The sequence below is a fragment of the Oreochromis niloticus genome, unplaced genomic scaffold (genome assembly GCF_001858045.2).
Source record: "Oreochromis niloticus isolate F11D_XX unplaced genomic scaffold, O_niloticus_UMD_NMBU tig00000658_pilon, whole genome shotgun sequence".
Lineage (NCBI taxonomy): Eukaryota > Metazoa > Chordata > Actinopteri > Cichliformes > Cichlidae > Oreochromis > Oreochromis niloticus.
The window spans coordinates 293,281-310,939 of record NW_020327207.1 but is presented as its reverse complement, the minus strand read 5'-3'; the positions used below and the strand labels follow the sequence as shown (position 1 = coordinate 310,939).

General features: G+C 42.0%; 1 protein-coding gene and 1 long non-coding RNA gene across 3 annotated transcripts; both read right to left on the bottom strand.

Annotated features, from left to right (window-relative positions):
* Positions 1-292: 292 nt before the first annotated feature.
* Positions 293-2,573, bottom strand: LOC102077969 (cationic trypsin). 2 transcript variants are annotated; one of them, XM_005463978.4, is made up of 6 exons: positions 2,506-2,573; positions 1,897-2,083; positions 1,473-1,640; positions 1,147-1,208; positions 701-858; positions 293-622 (listed from the first exon to the last, which is right to left on the bottom strand). In XM_005463978.4, exons 1-6 carry the CDS (start codon positions 2,543-2,545, stop codon positions 482-484), a joined length of 756 nt encoding a protein of 251 aa, XP_005464035.2. In that variant the 5' UTR covers positions 2,546-2,573; the 3' UTR covers positions 293-481. The 2 variants fall into 2 exon arrangements, with proteins under 2 accessions (XP_005464035.2, XP_013121991.1); XM_013266537.3 differs by having other exon boundaries at positions 1,897-2,098; positions 2,506-2,550.
* Positions 2,574-16,437: 13,864 nt separating this feature from the next.
* Positions 16,438-17,089, bottom strand: LOC112844637 (uncharacterized). The gene is made up of 2 exons (XR_003217380.1): positions 16,689-17,089; positions 16,438-16,606 (listed from the first exon to the last, which is right to left on the bottom strand). It is a non-coding gene; the product is annotated as an uncharacterized LOC112844637 (long non-coding RNA).
* Positions 17,090-17,659: the final 570 nt, after the last annotated feature.

Sequence of the window (17,659 nt, the reverse complement as noted above, 5' to 3'; positions counted from 1 at the left end):
TTCAAAGTAACAAAATCCTCCCATCCACATTACACTACACTGGCTAAATGTTAAATATGGATTAGATTTGTCCTACCTACACTGTAGATTTATTTAAGCTGCCACCTGTGATCCTCATGCCATACCCTCCTAGCTATTACTACAATTTTATCAGAAGAACTCAGGTAATAAAATTCAGCATCTGTATTCATGTCACTCATCAAAACAATCCTACAACATCATCAGTGTTGAATGTTGTAAAAATAAATAAATAAATTCAACTACACAACGTTCAAAAAGTTATGCCATAGCTATATTTTAGACCAAAGTCACAATGTGAGACTAAAAGCTCAGTTTTCTACCATTTTTTTTCTCTTTACCTAGTCTCGGTGTGAACCGACATGCTAGCAATTACCATGTAGAGATATTCTACGGTAGAAGGAATACACATAACACAAGTTTCTTGCACTGTTAATTGTTTATTATAAACATTTACTCATTTTCAGACAGCATTCTGATTTATCCAGGTCATGTAAGGACAGACCCTTATGGAAAGAGTTTGGCAAGTACAGACATTTAAACCTGTAGCAACGATTACACCATACAGATTATTCCTGTGTATCACTCCGCCACCAGAATCACCCTGTGAGAGAAAATATAGTTTAGATTATGATTAGATTATGCATGATGTACTATAATGTTATTAGCCATGTCAACTCACAGGACGAACATCCACCCCATGTCTTTGTAAACACAACCTATTTTGTTGAGGTACATGAGGTAAATAAGGATTTTGCTGGTAAAATGTATTCCAAAATGGATTGTCACAGTTGACAACATCCATTGTTGCACATTTGAGATTACTTGGAAAATCAGGAACTAGAGAAAAATAAAAAAAAAATTAAAAACATTAAAAAAATTAATGTTGTATCATATATACGTGCAGTATATTTCCCATTGATTTAAAACTAAAAAAAACTATCTCATTGTTATATGCTGAGCAACATATGAAAGGACAGGAAACTAGCATGCAGGAAATTCATTGTATTGAAAAGCTACATGTAAGTATACTTTACTTATAAAGTGTAAAATAAAAAGCTCACAACCAAAAACCAACCTCTGACATAAATTATCTAACTGTAAAATTACAAAAAAAAATGTTCTTACCTATGAAACCTTGTTGATCTATTATATGGGTAGAATGACCAGCGACCTGCACATTATTACCTCTGGAAAAAAAGAAAGAAATTCATCTAGTGATGCACATCCATTGGTGTATTCTAAGCTCGTAATAAATCAGTAAATCAAGTAAATTAACTCTGGATTTGGACCTATCCACTTTCGCTTAGCTATTTTAAGTATGAGGCGTCAAACATTACATCTTCTATGTTGCACATTTGCACAGATTGTATGCTCTGCACCATTGTCTTTCATTTATTGTATTTCACAAATGTAAGACCTAAATTCAAAGCACTGACAGAGTCGTAGCTCACATTGTTGGGTCATCATTAATATTTGGGCAGTAGGGAACAGTTGGAATGCCAGCAGTGGGATTTGGTAACTTCACAAGCATGATGTCATCATGTTGATGGGTGATTATATTGTTTTCTTCAATTCTCTGTACATTTCGTTGTCCTGCATGCACACCTACAACTGCAAACCTGGAAGAATGATAACATGCACATGTAGGGTGAATACCATCAACTTATCTCTTTAGGTAGCAGATCTACTATCCTGCTGTCACTAAGTAGAAACAATATGTAAAAGTGCAAAACCAAAATAAATTTATCACTGATATGTTTCTTTTTGTTGATATCTAGACAACAACATTGTTCTCATACAGAGGCATTAAAATGGAAGGTTTTCAGAATAAAATGGTTCACGAATAACATGTTAAGGTTGAGGTAAAACTCTCACATTGGTCTACTCTTGCAGTGAGCTGCAGTTAGAATCCACTGGTTTCTAATCAGAGAGCCACCACAGTGACTGCAACTTCCATCAGCATATAATGTCAGGCTGACATGGTATTGGCGCTCGTTTTGATTACAGTCAGTCCCACCATAGATTCTCTTTTGCAGATCCACCACTGTGCTCACTGTGACAGCTGAAAGAGATGCTCCTTAAATGCGTGATTTAAAGTTACAACAGCAGTTACTTAGAAAGCAGCAGTGAATTTGCTTTTAAGATGATGAGTACCATGCAGTGTGTAATTGTTAAGTAGGAATTAAGTAACTGCAGGGCATTAAATCTTCAAACAAAAGCAAACAAATAGAAAAACAGAAAATACCTTCCACAAGGTTGATAACTAAATAATATAGTAAACGGTGGTTTTGACAATTTTAAAAACAATGGCTCCCCAGTGTTTCTAACACTTTTTTCTTAAAAACACACTATCAGAGAAGCACAGGAAGGAAGACTGAGAACAGAACAGTCTACTGAATTTGTAAAAACATAGCATGACACACATGAATTTTGTTTATAGTAATAGAATAAGACAAATTTCAATTAATGTAGTTGAGTACTCACCAACCCACAGTAAAAGGAGAAGAAAAGTAAGATGAGCCATTGCTGTCAGTGACCTTACTGCTATCTTCAATTGCGGTGACTGAACTGCAGCAGGACCTTTTTAAATCTATACCCGCCCTCTTATTGGCCCACAAGCCACCAATAGACTTGGGATGGTTTCTTAACACAAACCCATTTTTCACCAGCTGAAGCAGTATGCAAACTTTTGATGACATATCAAATGTTCCTGTTCTTGATCATGCTCTAAACTGTGTGTAGCAATCAAAAAGGGATAGTATTCAACTATGAATAAAAATTTTTTATCACTGTTATTTTACTTGCATAAGAACAATAGTTCTTATGCTAAAATATAACGTGTGCAAAAGACATCAAGAAAAGGTTAGCTTGATTTTTTTAAAAAGCTGGTCAAAAAATGTAAACAGTATATCTGTGTATTAATAGCATGATGAAATGCTCTACACCCTCTACACACAACTGTACTTCTGCCCACCACAGTAACTCCACTGTTAAGCTTGTGGATGATACCATGGTGGTAGGGCTCATTTCAGGGGGGTTGTGAGTCTGCTTACAGGGATGAGGTGGAGCAGCTGACAGTGCGGTGTACGATCAATGGCATGCTCCTGAACACCACAAAAAACTATTATTTACTTCAGTAAGAAGGCAAATTACATACTGCAAATCACCATCAACAGGAACTATGTGGAGAGGGTCTCAGACATTGCTTAGGTAGTGAAGAATGCTGTAAAGAGACTATTTTTGGGTGGTTCTCAGAAAGTATAACATCCCTATTAAACCTGGGAGTCTGTACCTTTTCAATACAAAAGAAGACAGTGGTAAGTCAGGCTTAGAAAGGCGAACATGTGCATGTGTTTAGATGTTTGAGGGTACACACTTTGTTTCTGCACTCACATCAAATGGACCAACAAAAACAACAGGAAATTAAATTAAGTCTCACTAGGAGTCTGTCTGTTCAATAAAAATTTCAGCATATTTTTAGAATAAAAGTGTAAACATTGGTCCTGCTTTGGGTGAGTGGAACCTGCTTGAACTTCCACACTGTCAGCTGATGTTTAGCATATGGCTAAGTTTATCTCTCTTAGTCAAATAAATTCTCCTACGGTTGGCTTAGCAAATAGAGCCAAACAGACAGTTAATTCACGCTTTGAACGTCGATTAGATTTAGTTATTGTAATAGTACACATGTTGTTGTAAGTCATTTGTTTCTATTATTGTGGGTTAGAAAAGGAGATCAACAAAAGACATGACATTAAAATAGAAAACAAGATGTACAAAGGAGGACAGGAGAGAAAAAAGCAAGGTGAGGAATGAAAGGAGAGCACTATGCAAAGTTTCCTCCATTGCCACCTCATAAAAAGCTAACTGTAGCTCTTGTACTGGTCATGCAAATTTTTATGGGTCTATGACACATATCTCTGATTTGCTTAATGTCTGTGAAAACTGGGTAGCTTTGTTTTTTTTTTAAATTATTATTCTTTTAAATTGGTCATATATTCTTTAGTTTTAAAAGCTTATTATTTTTCTCAGTCCATCTGGTCAAAGCCTGGCCAATTTTTGTACAATATGTGTACTGTATGCTGTAATTATTGCTGATATTGACCAAAACTGTGGCATTATAACTACCCCACTATGTCTTTGCACATAGTATTTGTTTACCATGTGCTGTTCTGTGACATCACCTTTGATCTTTAACCACCTTTAATAATAATTTTTCAGATGTCTGAAAAATTCTCATCTTCTTTTTGCTAATGTGTAATTTTGTTTTTACTTAGAGCTGTCCTTTCTCATTAGCTAAAATAACCTTTACTCGCTCAAAAAAGGCCCAAATTCTGACTTTAACTTCATGCCATGTAAAATTTACATGGGATTTTCTTACAAAAGTATAATGTAAACTATTAAATGTAATGTGAGGCAATTTACTTGTACCCATCTGTACTGATTTCAGTTAATTCCAAGCACATTTTCCTTAATGATGAATTCTTTGAATAACCCTTGCCAACATAGCAAGCAGGTCTGGCCCAGACCTGGTATCAAGCCAGCACTGCTGGTTGACTTCTGGCATGATAAGACGTATGTCATCCAGATATGCGCCAGGCCTGGCATAGATGGTACTGTTTATGTGATGGCATGCCACATCTGGCCCAATTGTGGTTTGGGTTATGTGGCCCAGGCTCATAGAAAACATGTCTGGCCAGGATCTGGCATCAAGCTGGCACTTCTGACTGAAAGGTGTCATGGCAGAGTGTATGTCAACCAGATGTGGGCCACATCTGGCAATGATGGCACTGTTCCCATTTTTTTGTTTTAGTTAGAAGACCCAAATGCCATGTTGCACTAGTATACTGCTATAGTAGCCAACAATTCAAATGCAGGTTTGACAGGTTTGTGAGTGTCCACTATCCAAAACCTAGTGAGAGTTTACTCATGTTTCCCACTGGGTGGCTGTAGCTCAGGAGGGAGAGCAGGTCCCCTACTGGGAGGAAGGTTAGTGGTTCAATCCCTGGCTCCTCCAGTCTGCATGTCAAGAGTGTGAATGTGTATAAATGTAGTTAGGCAGCACTCAGCTTAGAGAAAGTGTGTGATTGGGTGACTGTGGCATGTTGTACAGAGCGCTTTGAGTGATCTGGTAGGCTACAAAAGCGCTATATAAGAAGCAGTCCATTCACTGTCTGAGCAGAGGTTTGTGATGTTACTCTTGCACTGTGATGCATGTTCCCGCACATGTTGTTATTACATGGCTTGATTAAGGTACACATTAGGCTGACATCTGGAGCCAGAGCTGAAACTGTTCTGGGCCAGCACAGGACCAGCAGTGTGTCTGCAACTGGCCTTGTGCTGGCCCATGTGTGGGCCACCAAAGGGCCGTCATTCTTTGCTGTATGTGTGCCATGTGTAAGCACATTATGTGGGCCAGGTCCGGGCCAGATCAATTTTGCTATGCGGGTGGTTTTATATATTTCAGTTGTTTTTTACTCAGAATTATTGTTTCATGCATACTGAGGGTAAAAAATCATTTTTGAGTGCTTGAGAATATATTCCTGCTTTGTCTTACACGTGCACACACAAAACTCCCTCCCTCAAATTCAAACATTTTTTTTTACCACCCAATGCAATAACAGAAGAAAGAAAAATAAATATTATAAAGGGAAAATGTATATCATGATTAGTTTAACTCAATTAAGGATGAACATAACTGTTCAGCATATTATATATATGAGCTTTGTGCAAACCACAGCAGTAAAATATGAGTCAGTCCATTTATTCATACACCATGATGTCTCTAATTTGCCTTCCTAGAATATCACATTGTGTCAAACACTGCTACCTACTCTCTACTCTGCTCACACACACAGACCACCCATATACCCACACGCATATGTGTATATGTGCTGGTCATATAATTAGAATATCATCAAAAATGTTGATTTATTTCACTAATTCCTTTCAAAAAGTGAAACTTGTATAATGTGTACATTAATTCCACACAGACTGATATATTTCAAGCTTTTATTTCTTTTTATTTTGATGATTATAACTGACAACTAATGAAAACCCCATTTTGTAATAGCCTCATTAGAAGAATAATAATTAGTATAATTATAATAATAATAAATATAATATATTTTATAATATATTATAATATATATATAATATATAATATATATATATATATATATATATATATATATATATATATATATATATATATATATAATTTAATATATATAATATATTAAATATATTTATAATATATTTATAATATATTATAATATAATAATAAATAATAATAATTAGAAGAATAATCTGGATCTGATTCCCTGCCGTTTTAGTGTGTTACTGATGGTGACCTTTGTTACTTTGGTCCCAGCTCTCTGCAGGTCATTCACCAGGTCCCCCCGTGTGGGTCTGGGGTCTTTGCTCACCGTTCTAATGATCATTTTGACCCCACGGGATGAGATCTTGCGTGGAGCCCCAGATCGTGGGAGATTATCAGTGGTCTTGTAAGTCTTCCATTTCCTGATGATTGCTCCCACAGTTGATTTTTTCACACCAAGCTGCTTGCCTATTGTAGATTCACTCTTCCCAGCCTGGTGCAGGTCTACAATACTTTTCCTGGTGTCCTTTGAGAGCTCTTTGGTCTTGGCCATGGCGGAGTTTGGAGTCTGACTGTTTGAGGCTGTGGACAGGTGTCTTTTATACAGATGATGAGTTCGAACAGGTGCCATTCATACAGGTAACGAGTGGGGGACAGAAAAGCGTCTTACAGAAGACGTTACAGGTCTGTGGGGGCCAGGGATTGTCCATGTTTGAGGTGACCAAATACTTATTTGCCACCCTACCATGTGTATTCATGGATTTTTTTTTCACATTCTGTCTCTCACAGTTGACGTGTACCTCTGGTGCAAATTACTGGCCTCTGTCAGCATTTTATGTGGGGGCACTTGCACAATCGGTGGCTGACTAAATACTTTTTTGCCCCACTGTATATCAGGTGCTGCTGCTGCTGGTTTCAGTCATTGTGCAAATGTGCTGTTTGTAAGGTTGTAAAGCTGCAGTCAGCTGACACTGAAGAAGTCACCTGATCAGTGAGCAAACTTGAAAACGTCCAGATGAACAGAATCAAGCTTTTGGGATCAGCCAGCAATGCAGCATCATTGTTGTTCAGGTTCAGAGGTTTGCAGGAATGAACTGATGACCAGAAACAGCTGCAGAGTCCAATAAAATACCAGCTGGAGTTCAGCTGCATTTGAAGAAGTCAAAGAAAAGTAAGGATGGCAAAGGGCGATGTTTTCTTCCAAAGAACTGAAAACATGGTCGACGCCTCATCAGAAGAATCATCTGGACATTTGTGAGGAACTCTAACCAAGAAAGCAACACAAGAAAGCAACGTCACACAGATCCAACACACAGTTTCCATGACTGGAAGTGTTCAGTGTAAAAATGCTACATTGCATTATTGCATCCTCTCACCACAGGAGGCGCTGTTGGCACCACTGATTGCTGATCAGCTGTTCTCTGATGATCTGATTGATCCTGTGAATAACGGGACTCACTGAACTCTGTGACACAGTGAAGATTACAGAGTTTAACATCTGACTGACGTCACACAGACAGAAGGATGAACCAGTGAGGCACAGAACACAGTTACTGGAGATACTGGATCAGCTCCATGTGAACCTCTGATGGAGAAGCTGCTGACACAGAGAAACATCAGGACATGACAGGCAGCTGCACTGATCTAACAACATGTAGCAGAGCTGATCTATGTTAGAGGATCTATCACAGCAGCTGAAAGTCCAACACTGGATACCAGCTGAGCCTGTGCTGAGTGTTACAGGAAAAGAAACACTGACACTGGGAGACACAGTGATGCTGACTGGGGCACAGAGCTGAATGATGCAGCATCAGGACACTGTTTCAGTCTGACTGACAGAGAAACCTGTAGCTGCATCTACATGTGAGGCAGAGGCCACACAAGCAGGTTTCTATGTTTCACAGTGACTGAGATCTTCAGTGGGGGTGGACATGCTCCTGTACAGACCTCTGAGGAGAACCAAGGTGCAGTCAAAGAGTCCAGTCTGTCCTCACAGATGTCAACATGTGGTTTCATCAGGTCTGCTGTCAGCTAGCAGGCTCACATCAGAATCACTGTTCCTGAAAAACACAGTCTGTGTGACATCATCAGTCAGCTGATCGTCCCAGATCTGAATGGTTTCTGTCTCTACTGAGGAAGTCAGAGAATCTCACTGAGGTGTGGATCAGGTCTGAGTGACCTGTGGAGGGACAGCTTTAAACAGTCCACAGGTCTCACATCCTGCTCAGTCTGGTAACAGATACCTCGTATTGTTCCAGATGTGCTGACATCACCAGCAGCAGCAGCAGCAGCACAGCTGTGTGATACGATGAATCTCAGTTATTGATCCAACACACAGTAAATACAAAGATCAGGATTTCTGAGAGTAATCATTATGAGTCTGAACACATGATCACTGAATGTTAGTCTCCACAATAATAAGCTAACACAAGCAAACACAGCTTTCAGCTCTTATTTTGAAACTTCTTTAGAGAGCTGTGATATGAGCGTGCCTGGCTCTGAGGCACTTGGGTCAGCCTCTGTTGTTTAGAAGTGTTACAGACTGTGAATGACACAGACCTGTCAGTTTCATGTTTGTCTGTAACACAGCTCAGGGGCTCCATGCTGAACGCCATGGAGCTTTTCACTGTTTGGGTCAGCAGGTCATGTGATCAGGTTTGTTCTGCTCGACGATGGTTCAGTGTCAGGGTTTGTTTGCATTCATCAATAAATATCTAAATAAATCAAAGACTCCATGTTTGTTCTTTCATCATGTGACCTCTGCTCATCCATCTCTGTGTGTATCAGGATACATTTAGTTCATAATACACAGAAAAATCAGAGTTATTACCTGTAATAAATGTGAAAGTAAAGATTCCTGCAGTGATAACCAGGCAGGACTGAAACACATCCAAGCTCACAGCTGTCACCACGGTAACAGCACCGTCCATCCACAGGTGAGGGGAGGAGCAAAAAGAGGGACTTTCACCATTTTATACTAAAAACACTCAACTAATGTTTCTAATATGAAACAAATAAGCCCACATTAATGTGAGCATTTATTAAATAATAATAATAATGATTTCCTCCTGATCTCATTTCCATAGCAGAGAAAACTGTGGTGTATATTGAGGTGGAGGGTGTGGTCTATGGCTCAGGTGTAGAGTGAGGGTGGGGTGCACCACAGCAGCATGCTGGGACTGCTGAGGGTGGAGGAGGGAGTGATGATGACATCAGAGCTGCAGCAAAGCAGTCAGCAGCACAGAGACCAGTGAACACACAGTCTGTTCATCTTTGCATAGATACAATATATACACAATATTGAATGACAGAGACGCTGTGTGAGCTTCCACAGATACACTGACGTCAGCATCCAGAGTCCTCCTGCTGCTCCCCCCTCAGAGCCCCGTGATCAGCACCAACACATTCAGTTAGATGACAGAGTCCAGCTGCAGCTAGAATCAGCTCTGTGAACAACAGCACAGCGTCAGTGTTTCACACTCAGTGAAAGGAGGAAACACCAGAAGAACACCATGTGTGCTACGTTTCCCAGGACACACTACAAACTGCACAAATACAGAGCAGCACGTGGAAGGACCTGGAGCTGCATTTAAAGAGAAAAGACAGCGTGATGTCCTGTATGGACAGGTGGAAGGAACCAAGTCCTCAGCTGAAAGACTCGTGTTTGTCCACAGACAGGAAACACAGCAGGAAACAAAGAAGCTCATGGATAACACACTTCCTGTCAGTCACAATGAGGCTGGAGCCAAACACAGAAAGGTGTTTTTGTCCAGATGAGCCCAGAGAAGAAACACGAGTGTTCACAGACATCAGAAGCTCAGAGAGGTGAAACATGAGGTTGGAGTCCTCGTCAGCATTCAGAAGAGCTGCTGTGAAACCCTGAGTACTCATGACAGACTCTGATGGCACAAACACATCATGATTCAAACATGAAGACAAACATGGAGCTCCTGATCCTCCTGCATGAGAACAAGCTGACATGAGCGCTGTGTCTGAGAGTGTCTCCCTGTCACAGTGACAAGAACACAGCTGCTGCTCACAGTCATTAAACTGACCTGAGGTCAGCTGCTAGGACGTCTCTGTGCTCCTTACATATGAACCATGTGACCTCACATCAGTGCTGTGGATGACTGTAGTCATAGAAGAGTAGAGCTGTAGCAGGTGGTGTGAGGAGGAGGAGGAGGTGGTGTATTCTAGTTAACGCAGTACTGAAACACTCCAGCAGAGGGCGCTGTTAAGTCCTTATTGTAACACAGTTACTGTGTGCAGTTATACTTCATACATAATCTGCACTTATTTCCATCAGACATGCTGTCAGTAAATGATTGGTTTCTATTGATTCTACTTCCTGTTGACTAGTTTGATGACAGTGAAACAATCACAGCTGATTGTGTGATGATGTCACTGTTACATTCAGTGTGTGTGACATCATGTTAGTGCAGCTGATAACAGCCTGGTTATGATGCTGTTAGAAACACATGAACGTGTCCATAGATCAGTGTGTGTTTAACATGAGAGCTTCAGCCCTGCTGATGTGTTCAATAAAGACATGCAGGAAAACTGATGAGACTCTGAAATAACTCTTTATATTTATAATGTAACTCTGCATCAAAAGAACAACAAAGGATCCCAGACAGGTTTATGTCAACAAAGACGATTCTGATGTTTCTGTGTTTCTAACAGTTTGACATTATTAGTAAACAGACTGCAGTGAACAGGATTTATAAAGAGCTTATATATAAAGATATGACAGCTGTTTGTTGATCACTCTGTGTTTGGACCTGATCAGTCCAGCTGTTTACTTGAAATATGTTCATTTACCTGTGACATTATATTTATGTTCTTGTCTCTGTTGAAAAACACATTTTAATGTCCCTCAGATTTTTCTCCCAGATGAATAAATATAAAAATGACACAAACTGACTGCAGCTACTTTTTGTCCTTTCTGTCAGAAACCTTCATGTGACTCATGAGAGACACTTTTCAGCTGTTTGTGACAGATCAGAGGCCAACAAGTCATTTATAACACTTTCCATCATTGTTTAGCACAAATCCGGGCCTGCAGCCTATGCGCTGGTCTCCATGATCCACCATCAGCATCGGAAGGGAATAAGCGTCGAAGGCGTTTGGAAAGGGAGGGGGGATGATTGTGTGCATATCAGTGTATATGTATGTGTGTGTGTGTCCAGAGTTCAGCTGAGACAGTGTCCTTCGCCCTGCCAGGCTAAGTAAACAGTCTTCCAGCCAACCCAGGTGGCCTTGCATGGAATGGGAAGAACAGTCACAACACAGTCCATTATCAAGGTGTTGTTCAGCTCCAGTCTTGCGACTGCAGCTGGTGCCAGAGGGTATCCGCATGAAGTGATGGTGCTTTTTACTTTAGTGCGAACAACTCCTTTGATTTTCAAAGCAGTTCTACAGTCCAACACTGGTTTCTCAATCTCCCGTTGGAGAGTCGCGAGCTTCGCCATACTTGCGTTCTGTGATGTTGTCATTCTTGTGCTCAAGGAGCCGATTCTGAGAACTCACAACAGCCTCCCCGAGATGTCTTCCAATTTGCGCTCAGAGATGTTATTCCGAGCTAGCCCTTCCGAGATGTAATCCAGTTTGCACTCAGAGATCTTATTCTGAGTATTCACGGCAGCCGTAAGCTTCTCCAAGGTCTTATCCGTGCTGCACTCAATGAGCCCATTTTGAGAAACTCACGTCTCTTCCCATCGTTTCAATCCCAGCGGGCAGCCTTGTGGAGGTTTGAACAGCTGGTTCCGCTTCCTTTAATCTTCGATAAGCCAGGGCCAAGCCAGCTCCTATCAGCCAGAACCCTGTTATCATGGTTCCAAATAGGTAGATATCTTCAGCACTCAGGCTCACCCAAGCCCAGACTTCTCGTTGAGAAAGGGGTGTCAATTGCATTCAGGGACCAGTTGATCCAATCCATAATTCCTCTTTTAGGTTTTAGAGAACAGACTGTGAGAGAGTGTTCCAGGGAAAAGTAATACAAAAAAAAAAAAGGCTGCCAGTATAGATGTCTCTGAGGGGGGTTAGTGAAGTGCCGATTGGCCGCTCTGCTGCCCTCACCACGCGCTGCAGTTTCCTCTTGTCCTCCACAGTGCAGCAGTTGAAGCAGAGGGTGCAGCAGGAGGTCAGAAGGCTCTTGATGGTGGAGCAGTAGAAATTAATTAGCAGGCTTTGGGGCTTGACATTGCTTCCTGAGGAAGTGCAGCCTTTGTTGTGCTTTCCCTACCTGGTGGGAGATGTTTGTGGACCAGGTAAGGTCGGCTGAGATGTGGACTCCAAGGAACTTGAAGCTCTCCACCCTCTCTACCTCCTCCATCAATGTAGAGGGTGGAGTGCTCAGATGGCTTTGTTCTGCTGAAGTCGATCATCATGTCCTTGGTCTTGGCTGTGTTCAGATGCAGGTTGTTGTCGTCACACCATTGCTTCAGATGCTGAACCTCCTCTCTGTAGCTGAATCATCGTTGTTGTCCATCAGTCCTATGATGGTGGTGTCATCAGCACATTTATAATGGTGTTACTGGTGTGGAGAACAGTCATGGGTGAAAAGTGAGTATAAGAGGGGACTGAGGACACACGTTCAGAGTGAGGGTGGAGGAGGTGTGGCTCCCATCCTGACGTTCTGGGGTGTGTTGCTCAGGAAGTCCAGTATCCAGCTGCACAGTGAGCTGCTGGGTCCTAAGTTGCTGAGTTTATGAACCAGTTTGTGGGCTTGAACTGTGTTGAAGGTAAAGTCCACAAACAGCATTCTCACGTACATGTTTCCTACTGTCCAGATGTGTGAGGGTTGTGTGAAGAGCTGTAATGATGGCGTCCTCTGTCCACCTGTTTGCCTTCTACAGACTGTAGCAGTGAGAGGTTGAAGATGGTGGTGAAACCTCTGCTAGTTGGTCTGCACATGCTTTAAGCACTCCACCGGCTGCACCGTCAGGACCAGCTGCTTTCCTCGCATAGACTCAGTGTGGCTCTGACCTGATGCTGCTCCAGCTGGATGGGGGCGTCGTCCCTCTCTGTAACGCAGGATAGGTGTTGGTGTCACTGTTTTGTTGGTCAAAGCGGGCGAAGAACTGCTTCATGGTGTCAGGTGAGGTGATGTGCGGGAGTTTGTTTGTGTGCGATTGTCCTTGTAGCCAGTGAGTGTCTTGATCCCTGCCACATGTTTCTGGAGTGGTTTGTGTTAAAGTGTTCCTCGATGCGCTGTTTGAATCTGCGTTTGGATTCTTTGATGCCTTTAGATTAGACGCCTCTTTGTAGGTTTGTTGGTCTCCTGATCTGAAGGCGCTGCTCTCAGTAGAGCTGCACCTCACTGTTGAGCCATGGCTTCTGCTTTGGGAACACTTTGTCTTTGTTGTTGTTACACTCTCAGTGCAGATGTATGAGAGTACAGCAGATGTGTGGCCCTCCAAGTCTGTTCCTTCTGTGAATACACTCCAGACCATATTGTCCAAACAGTCCTGCAGGGCTGTGGTGGATCCACAGTCTAGTGTGGACTGTGTTACTTCTGGGTCTTAGAGACAAGGTTTGGATTTCTGAGGATGTTTCTGGGGGATCTAGTTTTGGTTAAATTATAGTTCTGCATTCTTCATCATCATTTCACTTATTTCTTGGTGTTCACATCTCATTTATTTCCCTTTCCTGATACAACTGTTAGTTCATGCTGGTTTAAATGAGTCCTAAACTTCATTGTATGTGACATTAAACATCTTAAATGTAACTTTCTGTAGCAAAGAAAGCTGCAGGAGCCCAGGTTTCATCTTCACATGACTCTATCCAACACACAAAGACACACAGACACACAAGAAAAGCCAGAGAAACAAAGACAAATCCAAACAATCTATCATACTGAGTTAAAGTGATCACAGGTCTGCTTTGTTGGAGCCTTCAAAGTGTCACATTTGTTCCTTTATTACTACCACTGAAGGCCACGCCCCTCTGGTCATGTGATCATGTGGTTTGTAGGAACGCTCCTCTTCCTCAGAGGATCCACCTGTGCTTCCTCTCCTCCACCTGTTACAGTGAGGGAACGTCCTCCATGATGGAGGAGCTGCTGGAAAGTGCTGAGAGTTTCCTCCAGAGTGAGACCTCTGTCACAGTTCAGAGGATCTACGGCAGCAGAGACCTTCATGGACACTAAAAGTCTCAAACACACAACATCACACTGACTCCACTCTGACATCACTGATTGTTAATTGAAAATTGTAGTAGTCATGTAGTAATTGTAGTCAGTATAAGCTTTCAATTATATAAGTTTACTTGTGATAGAATACTGCATGATGACCTTTTCATTGCTTAGAACTGAAAACATTCACACAGCTTAAGTGTGAGAATTTTAAAGCAAATCTAACATTAATCAGGAGCCAATGTAAGAAAATAAAACAGGGCTAATGTGAGCTCGCTCCCCAGAGGCTGTCAGGAGGCTGTTTCGTGGAGGCGTCACACACATGATTTGTGGTTTTCCTCAGTCAGAAGCAGAGACTGAGTTGCATAAATGCAGTTTATTCATATTCAGCATGCTGTGGTTTATGTAACAGGAAAATATGACAGTATAAATAAAGACAAAGTGTTCATGTCACTGCCCCAGAAACCTCTACAGTCTGTTACGGAGGTGCATCAGTCTAACTTATCTTTACAAGAACAGCAGTTCTTAAACCTGCCACAAGGTGGAGCTCCAACACAAGGGATGAAGTATCTCTGCTGTCCACAGTGTGACACACACACAGACACACTGTTCACTGTCACATAAAGCATTGAAGGAAACACTTGTATGTAAGTTCAAAGTAGAAACAACATGTGCACCTCTGTGTCTAAGTACAATCATCTTAAACATGATGTAGTCAAACTCCGTCCATGTGATGCACATTCAGAACAGTAGGGGGTGTTATTTTCTAAAACCAATCTGATATTATTATGAATGTTCCTTTCTTTTTAAAAACTCTGATTGTGCCTCAATGACTACCGCCCAGTAGCACTCACCCCCGTCATCACTAAGTGCTTAGAGCAGCTGGTCTTAGCACACTTCAAATCCTGTCTCCCCCCCACCCTGGATCCCCACTAATTCGCACACCGCCAGAACAGGAGCACAGAGGATGCAGTCTCCATTGCACTGCACTCTGTCCTCTCACACCTGGACAACAACCACACCTACGCCAGAATGCTGTTTATAGACTTCAGTAGAGGATTCAATACAATCCACCCCTCACAACTCATCAGGAAACTGACAGACCTGGGCATCAGTTCCCTCATGTGCAAATGGTTACTGGACTTCCTGACCAACCGCCCCCAACATGTCCGGCTGGATAACTGCTGCTCATCTACAATCACAATGAACACCGGTGTACCACAAGGCTATGTGATGAGCCCTTTCCTTTACTCCCTCTTCACCCACGACTGCAGACCTGCTGATGGTTCCAACACCATCATTAAGTTTGCAGATGACACCACGGTGATTGGCCTCATCAGCGACAACGATGAGACCGCCTACAGGGAGGAGGTGGATCGTCTGGCTGAGTGGTGCGACACAAACAACCTGCTGCTTAACACCGAGAAGACTATGGAGCTCATCGTGGACTACAGGAGGAATGCTGACCCACATCCACCCATCCACATTAAGGGGACGGCTGTGGCTTCAAGTTCCTGGGAGTCCACATCTCCGAGGATCTCATATGGACGACCAACTGCTCCAAGCTGGTCAAGAAGGCTCACCAGCGCCTCTTCTTCTTGAGGACTCTGAGAAAGAACCACCTGTCCTCAGACATCCTGGTGAACTTCTACCGCTGCACCATCGAGAGCATCCTGACCAACTGTATAACAGTCTGGTACGGGAACTGCTCTGCCTCGGACTGGAAGGCGTTGCAGAGGGTCGTGAAAACTGCCCAACGCATTGCTTCTTGTAGATGTCCTTTATGGCAGGAAGTAGTGTTCCAGCGGTGTCTTAAAAGGGCTGAGAAAATCATCAAAGACCCCAGTCAGCCATCACATGGACTCTTCACCCTCCTGCCCTCTGGGAGGCGCTACAGGAGCCTCTGGACTAAGACCACCAGGTACCGGAACAGCTTCTTCCCCACAGCTGTCAGACTCCTGAACTCTGCCTCCTGACATCTGACCCACGTTAAACTCATGGACTGAACATACACACACCCACAACCACCTACACACACACACAATGGACAACTGTACCCTCAAACACACAATAATAACATGGACTGAACCACCACTCACAACCACTAGCACTTTATATAGCCTCTGTAGAAATTATCCACATATCTTGTCATGGTTGTTAAAAAGAGTGGACTCAGGCGCGGAGCTCAGAAATAAGGACAGTGCATTTATTTACAGTGCAGCAAGGTGACAACAGTTCAAATGTGCAACAATGGTGATAGTGTGTCCTTCCTTCCGTGTAAGCCCGTGCGTGGTAGTGAGTGCCCGTCTCTCCTCCAAGTGCTTCCTTTGGTTCCGTAAATCCTCTGTCAATCCCTGGGTGAACACACACACGACAGCAAAATGAGTACGTAGACCAGACAGTACTTCAATAACGTTAGCGGCTCGAAAACACTACCAGGCTCAGTGCAAAAGTCCAGCGCTGTCTGTCGCTCAGCCACACCATTATTAGCCCTGCTGAAGGTGGTAGTTGATTGGCAGCAGCTGGTGGATTGATTGCAGGTGCGGCAGCTCCGGGCAACAGCACTTCCGGGTCGGAGGTAGCCTGTTGCTAGGTTACCTCCTAACACATTACAGCGGAGCCGGAGGGGAAGACAGGGCGATAGGAGAGACACACATACACAAGCACACAAATATACACACTGGCAGGTCGACCAGTCAGGGCGCCGTCAGATCCTGACATATCTCACTTATCTTAAGTGCACTACTGTATAATTCTGTGTAAATAATCATTCTGTACACAAGATCATTTTTAATCCTACAACTGTTCATAACTTGCATAGTTCACATTTCTGTATAACTGTATATCTCATATTTCTGTATAGTTTTTCATATTTATATCCTGTTCATAGCCTGTACATACTTATAGTTATAGAATATTCATAACATACTTCATACCGTGTACATTATAACATACCATAATAGACCCATTTCTGTAATATACTTACACATCTATATTATTGCTAATATATATTGTAATATACCTATATCATGGCTAAAGCACTTCTGGATGGATGCAAACTGCATTTCGTTGCCCTGTACCTGTGACATGTGCAATGTCAATAAAGTTGAATTCTATTCTATTCTTTTCTAAATTTCATTCTCCAAAATTTTAGTTGCCATCAATTAACAGGGAAGATGTAAAATTTCTTTTCTGTCTGCTCTTTTCTAAATTAAAAAAAAAATATGAGGAATTTCTTTCCCCCTCCTCAATCCACTTGGCCCGTGAACGCACAAAAGCTCCTTCTGCTTTATTTAGGTAAAGCTGATCTAATTTAGTTTGCAACTCCATAAGTTTACTCCTTTCTTGGTTATTTAGATCATCTTTACTACAGCAATAAGTAATTTCTTGGAATAATTTACTTTCAT

Coding starts and splice junctions, on each gene's coding strand:
- LOC102077969 (XM_013266537.3), bottom strand. CDS start 2,545: ATGGCTCATCTTACTTTTCTTCTCCTTTTACTGTGGGTTG. Junction 859..1,146: donor AGATCAACAAGGTTTCATAG/GTAAGAACATTT, acceptor ATTTTTCTCTAG/TTCCTGATTTTCCAAGTAAT. Junction 623..700: donor ATGGGGTGGATGTTCGTCCT/GTGAGTTGACAT, acceptor TTTCTCTCACAG/GGTGATTCTGGTGGCGGAGT.